This window comes from Schistocerca gregaria, chromosome 8, assembly GCF_023897955.1.
Source record: "Schistocerca gregaria isolate iqSchGreg1 chromosome 8, iqSchGreg1.2, whole genome shotgun sequence".
Lineage (NCBI taxonomy): Eukaryota > Metazoa > Arthropoda > Insecta > Orthoptera > Acrididae > Schistocerca > Schistocerca gregaria.
In genome coordinates, this window is record NC_064927.1 from 357689324 (window position 1) to 357709671 (window position 20348).

At 43.4% G+C, this 20348-nt stretch overlaps 1 protein-coding gene across 5 annotated transcripts in view; it reads left to right on the top strand.

Moving 5' to 3' along the window:
* LOC126284198 (aminopeptidase N-like) overlaps nt 1-20348 on the top strand; it is a 1000437-nt gene that overhangs the window by 957473 nt on the left and 22616 nt on the right. For all 5 annotated transcript variants that reach the window (XM_049982954.1, XM_049982953.1, XM_049982955.1 and 2 more), the window contains one exon: nt 5601-5744. In XM_049982954.1, the coding sequence (XP_049838911.1) occupies nt 5601-5744 (144 nt within the window). The remainder of the gene's footprint in view (nt 1-5600; nt 5745-20348) is intronic.

The following is a 20348-nucleotide window of genomic DNA, read 5'->3' on the forward strand; positions in this document are numbered from 1 at the left end:
CGCCCGCGCAGCGGTGGACACGCCACATGGCGAAGCACTTCGTGCCGGGACGCTCATCGTAATGTTTTAAGAGTCTGCTGGGAGTGCCTACGGGTGTAATGTCCGAGTAGGGAACTCCACCCGTCTCTGCCGGTACTTCCGTGTGGTAATCTTGTGCCTTTCGTTCGGACCTTGCCTTGGCTATTCCTCCCGCGAGAGACTATTAATTCCATGCCTCGCGTCGGAAAAGTCGGCATTGCGCTGGTGGATACTCTCTGACGAGGTAGTGAGTTATTCGGTGTCCACTACCCTTACCGTACCGCTCTTTCGCCTAGTACCGACACATCTGCAAGTGACTTCCTCCTATAAAAGGTAATTTTGAAACCATTTCATGTTTTGTTTGCAGCAGTTCTTTTCCTTTTTTGGGGGGATGGAGGGGAGAGTAGAGGGGGTCATCAGTCTTCTGACTGGTTTCATGCGGTCCGCCGCGATTTCCTTTCCTGCGCCAACTTCTTCATCTCAGGGCAGCACTTGCAACCTACGTCCTCCATTATTTGCTGGATGTATTCCAATCTCTGTCTTCCTCTACAGTTTCTCCCCTCTACAGCTCCCTCTAGTACCATGGAAGTCATTCCCTCATGCCTTAACAGATGTCCTATCATCCTGTTCCTTCTCCTTATAAGTGTTTTCCACATGTTCCTTTCCTCTCCGATTCAGCGCAAAACCTCCTCATTCCATACCTTATCAGTCCACATCATTTTCAACCTTCGTTTATAGCACTACACTCAAATGCATCCATTCTCTTCTGTTCCGTTTTTCCCATAGTGCATGTTTCACTACCATGCAGTGCTGTACTCCAGACGTACATTCTCGAAATTTCTTCCTCAAACTAAGGCCTGTGTTCGATACTAGTGGACTTCTCTTTCCCAGGAATGCCCTTTTGCCATTGCTAGTCTGCTTTTAATGTCCTCCTTACTCCATCCGTCATTGGTTATTTTGCTGTTTAGGTAGCTGAATTCTTTAACTTCATCTAGTTCCTGACCATCAATCTTGGCTTTAAGTTTTTCACTGTTCTCATTTCTACTATTTCTCATTGCCTTCGTTTTTCTTCTATTTACTCTCAATCCATAATCTGCACTCATTAGACTGTTCATTGCGTTGAGCAGATCATGTAATTCTTCTTCACTTTTACACAAGATAGCAATGTCATGAGCGAATCGCTTCATTGATACCTTTTTACCTTGAATTTTAATTCCACTCCTGAACCTTTCTTTTATTTCCATCATTGCTTCCTCCATGTGCACATTGAACAGTAGGGGCGAAAGGATATATCCTTGTCTTACACCCCGTTTAATATTAGCACTTCGTTCTTGGTCGTCCACTCTTATTATACCCTCTTGGCTGCTGTACATATTATATATTACCCGTCTCTCCCTAGACCTTACCCCTATTTTTCTCAAAATTTCGAACATCTTTCACCATTTTACATTGTCGAAGGCTTTTTCCGGGTCGACAAATCCTATGAGTGCGTCTTTATTTTTCTTTATTCTTGCCTCCATTATCAACCGCAACGTCAAAATTTCCCCTCTCGTGCCTTTACCTTTTCTGAGACCAAACTGATCTCCGTCTAGCACATCCTCAATTTTTTTACATTCTTCTATATATTATTATTGTCAGCAACTTGGATGCATGAGCTGTTAATCTGAGTGTGCGATAATTCTCGCGCTTGTCAGCTCTTACAGTCTTCGACATTGTGTGGATGATATTTTTCCCAAAGACAGATGGCATGTCTTCAGACTCATACATTCTACACACCAACGTGAATAGTCGTTTTGTTGCCACTTTCCCCAATGATTATAGAAATCCCTTCTGCCTTATTTGTTCTTAAGCCCTCTACAGCTCTTTTAAATTCTGATTCTAATACTGGATCCCTATCTCTTCTAAATCGACTCCTTTTTCTTCTTCTATAACATTTGACTGATCTTCCCTGTCATAGAGGCTTTCAAGCATTCTTTCCACTTATCCGCTCTCTCATCTGTATTTAACCGTGGAATTCCCGTTGCACTCTTTAATGTTGCCACCTTTGCTTTTAATGTCACCGAAGGTTGTTTTGACTTCCCTGTATGCTGAGTCTGTCCTCCGACAAGCATTTCTTTTTCGATTTCTTCGCCTTTTTCATGCAGCCATTTCGTCTTAGCATCCCTGCACTTCCTATTTATTTCATTCCTCAGCGACTTGTGTTTCTGTATTCCTGAGTTTCCCAGAACATTTTTGTATTTGCTCCTTTCACCGATCAACTGAAGTATTTCTTCTGTTACCCATGGTTTCTTCACAGTTACCTTCTTTATACCTATGTTTTTCTTTCCACCTTCTGTGATAGCCCTGTTTAGAGATTTCCATTCCTGTTCAACTGTACAGTCTCCCTAACTATTCCTTATTGCTGTATCTATAGCCTCAGAGAACTCCAAGCGCATCTCATCATTCCTTAGTACTTCCGTACCCCACTTCTTTTGTACTGATTCTTCCTGACTAATGTCTTAAACTTCAGCCTACTCTTCATCACTACCATATTGTGATCTGAGGCTATATCTGCTCCTGGGTACGTCTTACAATCCAGTATCTGATCTGGGAATCTCTGTCCGACCATAATGTAATCTGGCTGAAATCTTCCAGTGTCAGCCGGCCATTTCCAGGTATACCTCCTCCTCTTGTGGCTCTTGAACAGAGTATTCGCTATCACTAGCTGAAATTTATTACAGAATTCAATTAATTTAGTCGTTTTAATAAACACGTTGTCTACTTAGCCACCTGTAGCATGGCTGTAAATCCTAGGAAGAGGCTGCCAGTAATTACATAGCAAATATGAAGAGGTTACTCCCCCCTCCACCCCCCGGAAAAGTTTCAAAATTAGAATCCTGATTTAGAAAAAGATATATTTAACTGCTCATATATTTATTTTTATTAAAATTAATCCAAATTCTCATCTGCAATAAAGAAAATTGCTTCAGCCTCAATGTCACCCACATTTCCAATGAATGAGACAAGGCAATGTGCAGTTGCTGATTGCCCCGCCCATCTACGTTTACTACTGACTGCTGTCTCCTAAATATATTATTTTCTGCCTCACAGAAAGCATCGTACATTTTTTTCACCGTCCTTTCTTATGACGACAACTTACGTAACTTGCTGACGATTAATTTTTCCAGAGTTGGATACCGAATACTGTTGTTGTTGTTGTTGCTGCTACTGCTGCGGTATTGAAAAATGAGGGAATCAAGCTCTTTATCTATGTCACTGCTGTTGGTGTGAGGCCACGTAGTATTTTTTTTTTTGTAGGGAGTTTCGCTTCTGTTTAATATTTTTAAAACTATGACTTTGAACATTCCAGAGGCACTCTCTGCCTCATAGAGAGTGACATTTTCTTAATTTTTCTTCCTGTTTACACCACTTCGCAAAGGAACACACGTAAAGACAACACCCAACCCTACAGACAGATCATAAACAAACACTAGCGCCACGTAGCGGCATTTGTTGGTAGCAGGCCAGGAACAATGTTCCTTTGATCCGTACCGATACGGCCATGCAACGCTGGTTTCGTGTTGCCAAGTTGTTGGCAACGTCTGCAGCCCAGTACTGGGCGCGAACGATGTTGCAAACATGTTTCCAACACGTCTTTAGTAAGCCGAGGTGACGAAATCATTCTTAAGTTTACTGCGAACTCATGAAGTAAATCATTTCGATCTATAAAACATTAGCATATTATTAAAGAAATGCAAACAATATCTTCTTCGACTTTTTGAAACATCAAATTGTAAAATGTCTGTTTCCGTAATTTTTTAGTAACTTCCCATAACTCCGTAATTAAGGTGGCATCTCTGTAATAATTACGGATAATCCGTAATAGTTGGCAGCCATGCGTGTAGATATCGCTCTTTGTGCAGTACGTATCACGCCTTATTTGGAAATGTTGTAATCATTTTAGTACGTGACGTAGCGAAACATTCCTACCGTACTATTATGCGGACGATTTGAGGTGACAGATTTATGTGGCGGAGAGTTTTGAACTGTGGTTGAGTGAGATGCCGGTCGGACTTGAACTTCCATTTTTACGATATTGCCAACTTCAACAAACAATTATGCTGTGGCCGTCATTGAATACTTTGTAGTGTGCGTTGCTTGTTGCGGTTTCTTATTTTGAAATGAGTGTGAAGTGACTAATAGTGGCCCATGACGGCTTTGGAGCATGGCCCTGACAACACAAGAAGGGATCGGCGATCTCTGTAATCATTACGTCAGTTCTGTTTTCTCAGGAGCACAGCACACGGTCGCATGTGCCAGCCCTGGTAGAGGGGGTGGCGCTTGTTTCCCCTCTCCGCTCCTCACCCCTCGGGCGATCTGCGTTCTCATTTGTTCATGCTCGAGAAGCGATTACCTCCTTACAGTGTCCGCACTCCACATTCTATAATCGTTTGAAAGATGAGAAGTATCTGTGATGCATTGGGTGCATGCTTCCCTTGTAAGTAAATCACTAGTCACGCTTTTTAAGGGTTAGTGCTCGAGTCTAATGAGAGGGGAGAAAGTTTATACTGGGTGATTCAGGTTTTATGCAACCTGCAGCACGTTCAAATACCACGAGCAAGATTTTCGTATTCTCTCCCTCACTAAGTGCAATCTATCAGTCCTGCAGAAAAAATGAACAATTGAAGGAAATGTAATGTAATTAAATTTTATACTGGGATACGTTTTCGAATTACTCAAGAAAAACGTACATAAGTGATCTTGAAACGTGTTGTGCTTGAATAATTCGAAAACTGTGTCCTGCAGCGAAAACGAATCCCAGCACAGAATTTAACTAAATTAAATTTCTTGCAAAAAAGTTCTGTTCGTTTTTTCTGTTGGGCTAACAGTTGGGACGTAATGAACGAGAGAATATAAAAATCTCGAACGTGGTTTTTGATGGTGTCCTGGATTGTGTAAAACCCATAGGCCGGGGCAGTTGAAGCAACATGTATGTTAAGTGAAATGATAATTAATTCAAGACCCTACGCTGCCGACAGGCGTTGATATACATAAACGGGGATAGTTGAAAATGTGTGCCCCAAACGAGAGTCGAACCCGGGATCTCCTGCTTACATCGTAGACGCTCTATCCATCTGAGCCACCGAGGACACGGACGATAAGGCGACTGCAGGGACTTACACCTTGCACACACCCCATGAGAACCACATTCCCAACTTAATGTCCACACACAACATTCGTAGTGCCCCTGCCCATTACACTCATTACTTACGGCAAACAATCTTACAGAGTCCCGTAAGAGTTCGGGCAATACGTGTGTATCCGCACAGAAGAAGAAGGTCAATGGCCGGACATGTCCGAGAGAACAAATACCATCTTCATATACACTTCATATATATGCATGTTAAGTGGCTGGACTCTTCAGTCAGTACTGTATTAAGACCTACATTTCGCCCAATATTTTTCTAGAAGCGTTGGATTATTATTTTTTTTTATTAATGTGCATCTTTGTTGGTGTCCTGTAACTTAGCGCTAGCCGAACATGTTACATGGAATACAGGATTGACGACATACTGTTTGTGTGTGTGTGTGTGTGTGTGCAGGTACCTGGAGAAGGCCGTGACGGAGGGCTCTGGCATTCGGCGACAGGACTCGGCTCGCGTCTTCAGCGCCGTCTCCTCCAACACCGTGGGACAGCCACTGGCCTACAGCTTCCTGAGGAACCACTGGAACAGAATACGCGAATAGTATGTACTGCTCTGTCTCTAATCCTCAGCTGTAACAGGCTATTAAAACATTGTAACACGCCTAGCCAGTCCAACAAAAGGAATTTATTGCGCTAGTCTTCACATCACACCAAATTCACTAGTCACATAGCCGACCTAAAGATCCACCAAGGAAGTTTGTAGTCGTCCTAGAGTCCAGTCAGTTATTGAGCAACTAGTTTGAAGAAATTACCTGAGAGAGAGAGCCTAAAATCTCAGCCAGGTATAACACAGTGGAGCACATTTCAGCCATAATCAGCGAAGCACGGCATGAAAAAGTGATAGTGTTCCTTTTTTTCTCTTTATTGTCATTTAAAATCCTCACGAGAGGGCAGGCTGGCAGGGGATAAAACAGCTCTCCAGCCAAACGTTTTGACATATTTTAATGTACACTGTTTGACAAAGGACCCAAAAGACATGGTTAGAGATCAATAGAATTTCGCACTTGTACACAACGTCGGTGGGTAGAGCGACCAACATGTCTCTGTTGCTCTTGTTTAGTGCAGTTACCAGGCCTAGTAGGGTATATAAGGGGCTGAGCAGCCTAAGACATTGAATGATCCCTCAGAAGGACATGGAGATGCCACATACTGGAGACAGACAGCGTTATCAGCACATGAAGAATTTGGAAGGGTCTTGTTGTGTTTTCCATTTGGCCAGCTGGTCGAATCGTGTAAAATGCGGATTTGGGGGCATTCGGATATGACAGTTCCCCTACCTTCGACAGCATAAGAACGTGAGGGCAGCCTTATTCGTTGTCAAGGTTGCAGTCGATCTTGTCTGATTGCCACAGGGAAGCATCGCCATATTGTGCACCAAGCACATCGTAGCCCCTTCACATTTGCGACTGCCATCCGAGAACAAGTAATGGACTCCTTGCAGTTTGTGGTGTCATTCCGCATGATTTGTAGGTGGATAGCAGCAGCGGGGCTAGAGAATGATAGTTCCATGCAGCAGCTGTCCTTAACACAACACAAATGGCGGCATTTGAAGTGGTGCTGTGACTTGGAAGCAGTGAGTGCCGATGAATGGCGTTTGCTTTGTGTTCAGCAGTGAGTCGCGGTTCTGCATTAACCCGAATGAAATCGTCAGTGAGTATGGCGGGGACCTGGGGAGAGGTCCCGTTCTTCCAGAAGTTTTTTCTTCAACTCAGTGACAGACATTTTTTTCGGAAGTTCACATCAATGACAGAATTAAAAGCCGTAGTCTTATGTTTATGAATACAAACTTTCATTGAATTTACTTGGCTGGGATATGTGGATTTATTGATTTCGCTTTGTGTATTAAATACTTGACGACATTGCTTTCCATCTTTTGATAAGTTATATTCTTATTTTTTTGCTAGTAGAACCGAATTTATTAAGTTTAGTCCGTGATTGGGTGCCTACTCATTACATTTCGATTTCACTTTGTTTATGAATAAAAATAACTGGAATATAGTTGAGTCTTTCTGAATACAGCTGAGTGGCTAAAAGACTGAAGACTATGTGATCTCAAGAATCCATTGAAGATTGTAAAGCAAGACTTGCTGCAACCCGAGAACGTCAAACTTTAACTCGTTCTTTGGAAGCTCCTTCTAATAGCAAGACACGACGTAACTCTTATCTGCACTCACAGGGGCTTAAAGCTGCTTCCCTCAAACGCAGCATCACAGAAGCGGAAATTTTGATGGGAAGTGGCACAGAAGAGCAAGGTTTTATACCTCTAATCATGCTTATTCCTACAGTTTACCATTTCTCTTTAAACATGTACAATTCCTTGTGAACTTATGTTCTGCCTTGTCCATAAACAAAGCACATGGCCAGAAGCTGTATCTTGCGCGCGTGGACCTTAGTGGCAGCCAACTCTACGTGGCTCTCTCTGATGTTAGTGAAACAAAAAATCTCTCACTAAAGCTAAAAATCTTCTGGATTGTTAGGCCGCGTCATGTTTCCTTCTAAAATAATCGACGTTTCGACCGCTCTGCTGGGGTCTTCTTCAGGATGTTTCCGTGTCCACTATTGTGTTCTAGCAGTAGTTGACACCGAAACATCCTGAAGACGATCCCAGCAGTGGGGTCGAAATGTCGATTATTTTCGAAGGAAATATGACACGGCCTAACAACGCAGATGTCGTTAACATTAGTGACAACGGCCACAAAAGCCTGCAGACTTACAAGAAAAAAAGCTTTTCATTCACGTCCCCAATCATTCTACTTTAAACTTTGTATACAAAGAAGCTTTATAAGTCAAAAATAAATTCCACAGATACAGAGTCTCGAGCATAGCTATAAATAAATATCTGGGCAACGCTGCGTTTCTCAGCTAATTATCCAGCATTTCACATGTACTAGGAACATCTTTGCTTTCTTCTTATTATTTGTCCTCTTTGCCACGCTCATTTCGTACAGTATCACTAATGTATTTTTTATCCATGATCTCTAAAATAGCTTCCTCATCGTCGATGAGTACCCAGTAGTTCAAATCTTCAAGATTAGTGCTTCACTGTAGAACACCACAATCAGACGGGGTGTCACTGTTGTCAAAACCAGTGAATATCTGTTGCATTGCCTTCAAAAGAACACTTGTCCCAGCAATTAACAATAATGGTACGCCTGATGCTTTACGACGCCAGGCTCACTGAAAACGCAACAGTCTATAGGTTTCATGAACATTTCCGTTTCGTGATCTGCATTTGCTGCTGGTGTGAGCAGTTCGTGGTGATAATGAACCTTAAATGCTCGTATGATGCTCTGATCCAGTGGGTGAATGAATACCGATGTGTCTTTAGGTAAAAAAGGTTTTATTTTTGCATCTTCTGACTCTAATACATCGGCAGGTGGATGAGCAGTACTGTTTCTAGCGATCTTCGCACCCCCTGTTACTCATCTGGAAATCTTCCTACGTTTCGCAATAATTTTCTGACATGACCTCCATGTTAGGAACTGTAGCGTCTGCGAACATCCTGAGAGAGATAAAAATCAAGTATGCCACGTCGTTTTATTTATAACGTGAACAGATATATCTCACTTCTGCTCTATATCCGTAGTGTGCAAACCACTGTGAAGTGCATGGTAGAGGGTACTTCCCACTGTACCAAGTATTGGGGCTTCTTCCCATTCCATTCGCATAAGGAGCTCTGGATGAGCTGTTGCTAAAATGTCTCTGTCCAAGCCGTAATTCGTCCAGCCTTATCTTCACCGGCCCATACAAAAGTGTCACTAGATATGAACGGCGAAAATTTGTTTCAGTTCATGGCCAAATTCAGCGTCAATTTTTTTCCAAATTTGTTGTTATTTTTTGCCAAATTCAGTTTTTTTGCCAAATCTGATGTTATTCGTTTGCCTACTTTGGCACTATTTTCTGCTAAAATCGGTGTTATTTTTTGCCAGGTTTTGTGTTTTTTTTTTACTTTTGTCAAATTTGATATTATTTCTTGCCAAATCTAGTATCATTTTTCCCAAATTCAAAGTTCATTGATAAACAGGGTGTCATTTTTTGTCAAATTCGGCGTTTTTTGGATTTTTGGAGTTACTTTATGCTAAATTTGCTGTTATTTTTTCTAAATTCGATATTCCCTTTTTCCCAAATTCGGTGTTACTGGTTTGCTAAATTCAGTGTTACTTTTTCGCCAGATCCCACGTTAATTTTTTGCTAAGTTCTGTGTTATTTTCGTCAAGTTTATTGGTATTTTTTTCGTCAAATTATGCGTTATTTTTGCCATATTCGGTGTCACTGTTTGCCATGTTCCGTGTTTTTTTTGGCAAATTTGTTATTTTTTGCTAAATTTGGTGTTTTTTTTCAATAACCGATATTATTTATTGGCCAAATTCTACGTTACTTTTTAGCCAAACTCGGCGTTGCTTTTCGTCAAATTCGATTATCATTTTTGCCATTTTATGGTTTACTGTCAAAATCGATGTTTTTTTGTCAAATAAAATATTGTTTTTCCTAAATGGGACGTCTTTCTTGCCAAATTCCGCGTTAGTTTTGATAATTTCGGCGCTGTTTTCGACACTACATCGAAGTTCGTCATGCGGGAAATGAACTGTCACTTTAAGATTGTACACGACCCTAAGCTTTCAAAATGAAATTTTTATATTCAATAGCGATCAGTTACCAATATTAGTAAACTGTGCTCTTGAACTTTATAACATTCTTGTATGGAAAAGTTTAAAATATTTCGATACATTGCAAAAGTCGCCGATTCCGCGTTATTTCGCTAGAAACTGCGTATTTCGCGTTCTTTTTCGTGTTATCGTATTCGCGAGATTTTCCTGCTTCTACACATAAGGGATTGTAATATAATCCTATTTCTCTCACAAAAAATGACTCTAGAAACTTTGCGTCTATCTTCAAGCGTCTGCAACTTCGGGTTTTTCAGCATCTCCATGACATTCCCCCACGGGTACAAACATGCAGCCATTCGTGCCGCCCTTCTTTGTACACATTCAATATCCTCTGATCGCTCAGTTTGATATGTGACCCACGCACTTCCACAATATTCTGTATTGGGTCGCACTACCTCCTCTGTAGGCTGATTATATTTTCGCAGTATTGTAGATGAATAAAGACACAGATTTGTTGAAATGGTTCCGACAAAGTGCAGTCCATTAGTAAAGGAAATCGCATTAATGCCACCATTTCTAGAGTACTGTTCCAGTGTTTGGAGTCCTCATCAAGTAGGCATGACAACAGACATCGAACGAATTCAGATAACCGATGCCAGGGTCGTGACAGGTGAATATAGAGCATACGGAAAGTGCAAAACAAACGCTTGAGAAACCAGAATGGGAACCTTGGAAGAAAGACGGCATATTTCCCGCGAGATTCTGTCGTGTGAATTTAGAGAACCTTTATTCCAAGAATACTCTGCAATATTATGCCACCACCGCACATCTCTCGTAGGAATGACAAGAATGAAGCTGGTTACACGACGCAGCTAAGTCTGCACCACCGCACCAAGCCTGCAAGCTGGAACTAGCGAGTTCTCCGTTATCCCTACATCACGATACACCTAACGTGTAAGTCTGTACCTGTGCCCCAAAGGTACAATTCGCAGGTGCAGGCTTACTTACGTCCTCGAGTGTGCAAGTTGAAATTTTTGTAAAGCGGCTGTTGACTCATAGTGAAACTTCTGAGAGGTGTAGGTTCGCGTTTGTTAAGCAATTACGATTATCTTTTGCATCTAGAGTGAAATTATGTTATGAGCATATAGAATTGTGGACTAAAGTGTTAGTTATAATCCATGCTGGTACAAGCAAATGATTATCTATGCTTACGTTTCACAGATATAGAGCCATGCCGACTCCAGTGCTGTGATCAGCTGCGTTAGATTTGACGATAGAGGATCTATGGCGTGAACAGCCAGATCGAGGTGGTTCCACAGATTCTCAATTGGGTTTAAATCCTATGGGTTTGGTTGCCAGGGGGGTTAGGTTGGCTTTTCCTGGTGCTCTTTGAACCATGCACGTACACTGAGAGCCATATTACACATTGCATTGTCTAGCTGGTAGATGCCATCGTGCGGAGGAAAGACAAATACTTGTAGGGTGGACACCGTCCCCAATGATAGTAGCACACTTTTGGTGATTGATTATACCTTCCAGAATGATGATATCGCCCAGGGAAAGCCACGAAAACATTCCCCGCTTACCAGTCGCCTCTCATTGGGCTTCCAGCTGCGGTATTGTCGTGCAAATTCTAGCCTTCGTCGCCAATAAACAGCTGCTACGCAGGCCATACCCAGCAACGTTTCCTGAACTATCGTTGAGTAGACACTGTCGGCTGCCCATTCATTCATCCGGCTGGCCAGCTGCTCAACAGTTGCACGTCTAACCGCCCGTATACATCTCCGCAGCCATGCAGTGTACGCTCAAGCGCGCTTGCTTTATGTTATTCCACTGGTGAAAATGCATGTTCGGTATGGTACAAGTCCAGTCATGCCAGGAACGTATATGTGGCTCTAAATGAGTCTTGCCGGATTATCACGGGTTGCTTAAGACCTACTCCTGTGGACAAACTCTATTTGCCTCGCTGGAATAGCTCCTCCTGAAATCAGACGTGAGGTCGCTACGAAACATGAGAAAAGTAAGGCCACATCGAAGGAAGCCCATCCACTATATGGTCGTCATCCCGCACATCCTAGGCTGAAATTAAGAAAGAGCTTCTTGACACCTACTGAGGCTCTCATCGAGAATCCACACACGGCAAGGATCTCGCGATGGCGGGAGAAGTGTCGGTATATGGGTGAATGGATGGCTCTAAAGGAAGAACTTCCCCTGGACATTCGGAGCAATGGTCAATATGGAGGTCTCTCAATATATTACGATCAAACACAACGAGATGCAAGACCAATCTGCGGACTTGGAGTTTCTCTGTGGACTCAGCTCTTTGCCAGTGTGGCGTTGAGCAGACTAACAGCCATTTCCTTCAGTATCTCTCATCACATACCACCTGCGCCATCCAAGACCTTATGAGAGCTGCACCAAATGCAATTGAAGTGTCCAATCGGCACGCGAACTGTTTACAAACTTAGCCGTTTCGGAAATGCAACCACTCTTGGCCCGAAAGCCAATGATCATGTCCTTTTGGTTGTCAGATAAATCACTCTGTTTTCGTATTACGACAGCGACTGCACTGTTTGCCTGGTTGCTCCCCCCTCCCCCCCCCCCCCCCCCCCCCCGCCCCCGCCACCGTCAGCCTCCCCACTCCACTCCCCCGACACGCTTTATATATCTTCCACTCCTAATGCGGCCACCCGCCTTATGTGAGTGGTTATTGCACGTTGACGTAGAACATAGGCGGTGATCACATTAAGGTGACTGGGCCGTGTATAGTACTTGTCTTGTTGCGTTAAACTTCTGATATATAATTATACCTTTTAATGAGTAGATTATGACGTCATTTTAAATGTTCAGTCCGGTCACTAATGATGCGAAATATTGAAAATTACAATTTTGTTTCCTCTGGGAGGCGTTAGACAGGCAACCTCCAAATGTGTGAGTACATGGTGCTCCGGGTTCTAGGATAGTCGGTTAGTAGATTTGCCTGTTTTTAAATATTGCCTGTTTGTCTCATAGACCAGGAAAGGGGCCATAACGAATTCAACTGCGTGCCGGAGAAGAAATTGTTCTGCGAACACAGTCTTAAAAGAGAGTTAGGAGAGAGGGAGAAACACAGAGAGCGTAAGAGAAGGACGGGAAATCGTTACAAAATAAAACAGACACGCGTCATTAACGCAACTGAAAGAGTCTTCCGTCGTGTTTCTCTTGGTGCGCCCGGTCTCTTTCGGTGCTTCTGTTGTATAGAGTAACCAGCATCACCGTGCGCACTTTCTCTTTCTTTTATTTATATTATGAAGAAGCCCACCGTTATTCAGAGCTAATTAGCGCCCCTTGGAGGACTGCATACAAACTGCCACTACACCAGCGTTACCTGCTTTCTCACAAAAAGCTAAAAAAGCTACACCTAAAGTAGGAGAAGGACGTTAGGTTATAGCTTTGAAAGTGAATTAATTAACACTGCCAAGTACGTGTCGTCTATATCTGTGCCCTGTAAGTAAGTTTATAATATCTTTTGTACTGTTACAACTGAATAATGAACAAGAAGAAAAAGAGCTCTTTATACTGTTATGTTTGTATGAGATGTCATCAGTTTTCATCAGGTTTAAAAGCTTGAGGCATAATGGTATAAAATATTTTCAAATTCATCGTGCAGAACTGATTCTTCGATATCTAAGGAGTACTTTTCCACAATATGAATCGCCTATTAGTTTAGAACAATCAGTGTGCCAACCTTCGATAATTAGGTTGCCTCGTGCTCATTTTTAGTATTACGTTTGAAAAAGACTGAGTATCACCTAATTCACCTAAGCGACTAGGTATACTGGTTTAAGCCACTAGACTAATATCAATGGCAGAGTTTGGTTTGACGTTTATTGGCCATCTAGATTTAGATTTTCTGTGTTTTAGATTTTCTGTGATTTACGTAAATCACATCAGGTGAATTACGGGGTGGTTTCTTCAGCAACGCTACAAGATATTTCCTTCTCTAGCCTCGTTCACCAAAGCTTGTGTTAAGTCTCTGATGATTTCAATGTCGATGGGTTCTCAAACTCTAAGTTTCCTTTCTTTTTGACAGATTCACGGCTCGCACATGTAGGTACGAGTTTGGTAATTGGTACTTTCCAGTTGGTAAATTAATTAGCAAATACACTGACACTTTGGTGATTTTTGTTATATGGACATTAGGTCGTCATCCAATGGGTACTTATTCGCCTAGCATTTCATCTTTCAATCTCTTCGGCTATCCGAGTACGTTTCCCGTCCAACCTTAATTCCCAACTTGACGCACGCAAATTACCCCTATCAGCTCCTGTCTACAATTTTCATCGCTCGCAGACTCACGCTGATTCCCGCAAGAGATCAGGAGAGCTAGTGGATCTGCACGAAAATAATCTTAATGGCCGCATATGTTTGTATATATGTGGTTTCTGTTCTTTCAGACATAAATATTTTAAGTCATTCCTCTCTCTCTGACATTTGATTGACTCGATACCATGCAAAGCAGCGAGGCAGTGATTGAATCAAAAACATATCCTACGAAACACTGAGAAACAGTGCAATAACTTTTGTATCAAGTAATTTGTAGCTTTCTGAAATTATTAGGTTGTGAATATTTCGTTTCACTTTAATTAAAGTTAATTAAAGTTTTGTATACTGACTGTTATTTTCAAACAGCAGATATTCGGGAATTTATCATGAAAAATTTGTAACGTATCAAAATGTATACTTCAGCTAAAATAAACGCCTGAATGGAACATTCAATAAATCTTTTATCTTTACAAGGCTTCTAGAATTAATTCCTGTGAAGGTGAGTGGTCAGTGCGGCCGACTGCCATGCAGAGGACATGGGTTCGATTCCTGGTAGTGCCACGGATTTTTTTCTTTGGTGGGAGGACTGGTATGGAATGCACTCAGCTTCGTCACGCTACTTGAACATGTAGTGGTGGCACCAGGTCGTGAAAACTGAAAACACCTGGGAGAGTTGTGTGCTGCCCTACGCCAATACATATTACGCAGGCAGTATATCGTGACAGTCGGTCGCGACCGTATACAAACGAGGACTTATATTACCCGAGGGGAGAGGAGCCGTGCGGGGGAATACGTCCCGCCTCCCTCTCGAAGGGCTGCCATCCTACGTCCACGCTCTGTGCTTCCACGAAAGCAGAACTGACACAACGGTCATAGGGATTGCTGATTCCTTTTCTTGTGTCGAGAGAAGCATTCAAATCCCTTTATGCACCAGAATCAGTCTCTGTCCTCACTTCAAAACAAAAAAAAAAACAAAAAAACAAAAAAAACATGAAATCCACCACACAAAGCAAATTACGTTACACACAAAGCAGTTGTGGATACAGCGCAATTGTTTGTTGCCGTTGGCAGTGGTTGTTCAGGCCCGACCTCTACCGGTGTCTTACTCAACCACAGTTCAAAATACCCCTCACCTAAAAGTGCCAGTGACATCGTTGTCCAAGGATGAAACGGCAGCCGGTCGGTACCTATGGGCCCGCCGGCGCCCGTGGGACATGTGTGCTTGGCACTGTACTTTCCTTACACGTCAAGTGACTTCAAAGCACCAGGTGGTATTTAGTCTCGCTGTGGGCAGTGGTCATGATGTTTCCATTCATCAGTCTAAATCAGATAATACACTTCTGGAAATTGAAATAAGAACACCTTGAATTCATTGTCCAAGGAAGGGGAATCTTTATTGACACATTCCTGGGGTCAGATACATCACATGATCACACTGACAGAACCACAGGCACATAGACACAGGCAACAGAGCATGCACAATGTCGGCACTAGTACAGTGTATATCCAAATTCCGCAGCAATGCAGGCTGCTATTCTCCCATGGAGACGATCGTAGAGATGCTGGATGTAGTCCTGTGGAACGGCTTGCCATGCCATTTCCACCTGGTGCCTCAGTTGGACCAGCGTTCGTGCTGGACGTGCAGACCGCGTAAAACGACGCTTCATCCAGTCCCAAACATGCTCAATGGGGGACAGATCCGGAGATCTTGCTGGCCAGGGTAGTTGACTTACACCTACTAGAGCACGTTGGGTGGCACGGGATACATGCGGACGTGCATTGTCCTGTTGGAACAGCAAGTTCCCTTGCCGGTCTAGGAATGGTAGAACGATGGGTTCGATGACGGTTTGGATGTACCGTGCACTATTCAGTGTCCCCTCGACGATCACCAGAGGTGTACGGCCAGTGTAGGAGATCGCTCCCCACACCATGATGCCGGGTGTTGGCCCTGTGTGCCTCGGTCGTATGCAGTCCTCATTGTGGCACTCACCTGCACGGCGCCAAACACGCATACGACCATCATTGGCACCAAGGCAGAAGCGACTCTCATAGCTGAAGACGACACGTCTCCATTCGTCCCTCCATTCACGCCTGTCGCGACACCACTGGAGGCGGGCTGCACGATGTTGGGGCGTGATCGGAAGACGGCCTAACGGTGTGTGGGACCGTAGCCCAGCTTCATGGAGACGGTTGCGAATGGCCCTCGCCGATACCCCAGGAGCAACAGTGTCCCTAATTTGCTGGGAAGTGGCGGTGCGGTCCCCTACGGCACTACGTAGGATCCTACGGTCTTGGCGTGCATCCGTGCGTCGCTACGGTCCGGTCCCAGGTCGACGGGCACGTGCACCTTCCGCCGACCACTGGCAACAACATCGATGTACTGTGGAGACCTCACGCCCCACGTGTTGAGCAATTCGGCGGTACGTCCACCTGGCCTCCCGCATGCCCACTATACGCCCTCGCTCAAAGTCCGTCAACTGCACATACGGTTCACGTCCACGCTGTCGCGGCATGCTACCAGTGTTAAAGACTGCGATGGAGCTCCGTATGCCACGGCAAACTGGCTGACACTGACGGCGGCGGTGCACAAATGCTGCGCAGCTAACGCCATTCGACGGCCAACACCGCGGTTCCTGGTGTGTCCGCTGTGCCGTGCGTGTGATCATTGCTTGTACAGCCCTCTCGCAGTGTCCGGAGCAAGTAAGGTGGGTCTGACACACCGGTGTCAATGTGTTCTTTTTTCCATTTCCAGGAGTGTACATTCATAGGGCAGGCCTATAGAATATGAAAAATTTAGTTATGTTGTGAGGGTCGATTTTGAAGTTTTTACAAAGGAGAAATAGATGGCGCCACTGACAGGTGACAATTGTTTCAAATTTACTTATTTGCTGTTGTTAAAACAATGGCATGTCAGAAGCGGGACGAGCTGTTTTTCTACACCGAACGTTTAGAGACACTTCGTGAAGAAAACAGAAATTTTACGTGAATGCTTTCGACGGATGATTTCTCACGATTTTCACAAAGACCTAAACCAACAACAATGCCTCGAACTTCTTTCAGTAACTTGCGGCTATTAGTTGCCTTTCGGAAAAGGTTGTTTACGATTGGTTTGTGAAATTTCGTCATGGTCGTTTTCAGTAAGCGATAAATTATGTGCAAGCTGACTAAAATCGGTTGTTACGCACATGACCGGATTAAGGCCATATTGGACATGTAGCACTGATGAACTATTTAGCATTTCGTAATCCTAGACGTACACAGCCTAACACAACGGTGTTGTAGCCAAAAGTGGAATAGCAAATAAAATGAACCTTCTCATCTACATCTTCTCCATACTCCGCAAGCATCCTGAAGGTATGTGGCGGAGGGTACTTTGAGTACTTCTATCAGTTCTCCCTTCTTTCCAGTCTCGTATTCTTCGTGGAAAGAAAGTTTGTCAGTATGCCTCTCTGTGGGCTCTAAACTCTCTGATTTTATCCTCATGGTCTCTTCGCGAGATATACGTAGGAGGGAGCAGTATAGTGCTCGACTCCTCGGTGAAGGTATGTTCTCGAAACATCAACAAAAGCCCGTACCGAGTAACTGACCGTCTCTCTTGCAGAGTCTTCCACTGGAGTTTATCTATCATCTTCGTAACGCTTTCTCAATTACTAAAGGATCCTGTAACGAAGTGCGTTGCTCTCCGTTGGATCTTCTCTATCTCTTCTATCAACCCTATCTGGTACGGATCCCACACCGGTGAGCAATATTCAAGCAGTGGGCGAACAAGGGTACTGTAGCCTACGTCCTTTGTTTTCGGATTGCATTTCCTTAGAATTCTTCCAATGAATCTCAGTCTGGCATCTGCTTTACCGACGATTAATTTTATATGGTAATGCCATTTTACATCACTCTTAATGCCTACTCCCAGATAATTTATGGAATTAACTGCTTCCAGTTGCTGACCTGCTATATTGTAGCTAAATGATAAAGGATCTTTCTTTCTATGTATTCGCAGCACATTACACTTGTCTACATTGAGATTCAATTGTCATTCCCTGCACCATGCGTTAATTCGTTGCAGATCCTGCATTTCAGTACAATTTTCCATTGTTACAACTTCTCGATGTACTACAGCATCATCCGCAAAAAGCTTCAGTGAACTTCCGATGTTATCCACAAGGCCATTTTTGTATATTGTGAATAGCAACGGTCCTACGACAGTCCCCTGCGGCACACCTGAAATCACCCTTACTTCGGAAGACTTCTCTCGATTGAGAATGACATGCTGCGTTCTGTTATCTAGGAATTCTTCAATCCAATCACACAATTGGTCTGATAGTATGCTCTTTCTTTGTTCATTAAACGACTGTGGGGAACTGTATCGAACGCCTTGCGGAAGTCAAGAAACAAGGCATCTACCTGGGAACTCGTGTCTATGGCCCTCCGAGTCTCGTGGACGAGTAGCGCGGGCTGGGATCCACACGATCGTCTTTTTCGAAATGCATGCTGATTCCTACAGAGTAGATTTCTAGTCTCCAGAAAAGTCATTATACTCGAACATAATACGTGTTCCAAAATTCTACAACTGATCGGCGTTAGAGATACTGGTCTATAGTCCTGCACATCTGTTCGACGTCCCTTCTTTAAACGGGGATGACCTGTGCCCTTTTCCAATCCTTTGGAACGCTACGCTCTTCTAGAGACCTACGGTACACCGCTGCAAGAAGGGGGGGGGGGGGGGGGGGGGGCAAGTTCCTTGGCGTACTCTGTGTAAAATGGAACTGGTATCCCATCAGGTCCAGCGGCCTTTCCTCTTTTGAGCGATTTTAATTGTTTTTCTATCGCTCTGTCATCTATTTCGATATCTACGATTCTGTCATCCGTGCGACTATCTAGAGAAGGAACTACAGTGCAGTCTTCCTCTGTGAAACAGCTTTGGAAAAAGACATTTAGTATTTCGTCATTTAGTCTGTCATCCCCTGTTTCAGTACAATTTTGGTCACAGAGTGTCTGGACATTTTGGTTTGATCCACCTACCGCTTTAACATAAGACCAAAATTTCTTAGGATCTTCTGCCAAGTCAATACCTAGAACTTTACTTTCGAATTCATTGAATGCCTCTCGCATAACCCTCCTCACACTACATTTCGCTTCGTGTAATGTTTGTTTGTCTGCAAGGCTTTGGCTATGTTTATGTTTGCTGTAAGTTCCCTTTGCTTCCGTAGCAATTTTCTAAATCGGTTGTAGTACCATGATGGCTCTTTTCCATCTCTTACTGTCTTGCTTGGCACATACTCATCTAATGCATGTTGTACGACGGTTTTAAACTTTGTCCACTGATCCTCAGCACTATCTGTACTTGAGATAAAACTTTTTTGTTGAGCTGTCAAGTACTCTGAAATCTGTTTTTTGTCATTTTGCCAAACAGAAAAATCTTCCTACCTTTTTTTTAACATTTCTATTTAAGGCTGAAATCATCGATGCAGTAACCGCTTTATGATCGCTGATTCGCTGTTCTGAGTTAACTTTTTCAAATAGGTCGGGTCTGTTTGTCACCAGAAGGTCCAATATGTTATCGCCAAGAGTCGGTTCTCTGTTTAACTGCTCAATGTAGTTTTCAGGTCATTGGATTCTTTGTCCCTTCACCCGTTATAAACGTTTGAGTCTCCCAGTCTATAGCTGGTAAACTAAAATCTCCACCCAGAACTATGACATGGTCGGGAAATCTACTCGAAATATTTTCCAAATTTTCCTTCGGGTGCTCGGCCGCAACAGCTGCTGAGCCAGATGGTCTATAGAGACATCCAATTACAATGTTCGAGCCTTTTTTAACCGTGACTTTCACCCAAATTATTTCGCATTTCGGATCTCCGTCAGTTTCCTTCGATACTATAAAATGAACCTTCTCGAGTTGAGAAAGTATGTGATGTTATGTCAGTGATTACAAAGTCGATTTAAGTTTACGAGTATCTTGGCAATATGAGCCCACTTATCAGTTTGACATTGCACCCCCTATGGAATGGATGTATGCACTCATTCCGTTGGGATGGGTGTCATAAGGTCGTTGTATCCTATCCCGAGGGAATCTGCCACGTAACTGTTGTAACTGGCCCTTGATGTTCTGGAGACAGGTACCGGAATGAAGTTGACGTCCGATCTGGTCAATTAGATATAGATCTGGGGATCTTGGTGGCCTTGTGAGTTCCTCGCGCAGCAGTGCATCATGCGGACAGCTGATAAAGAAACGTGCC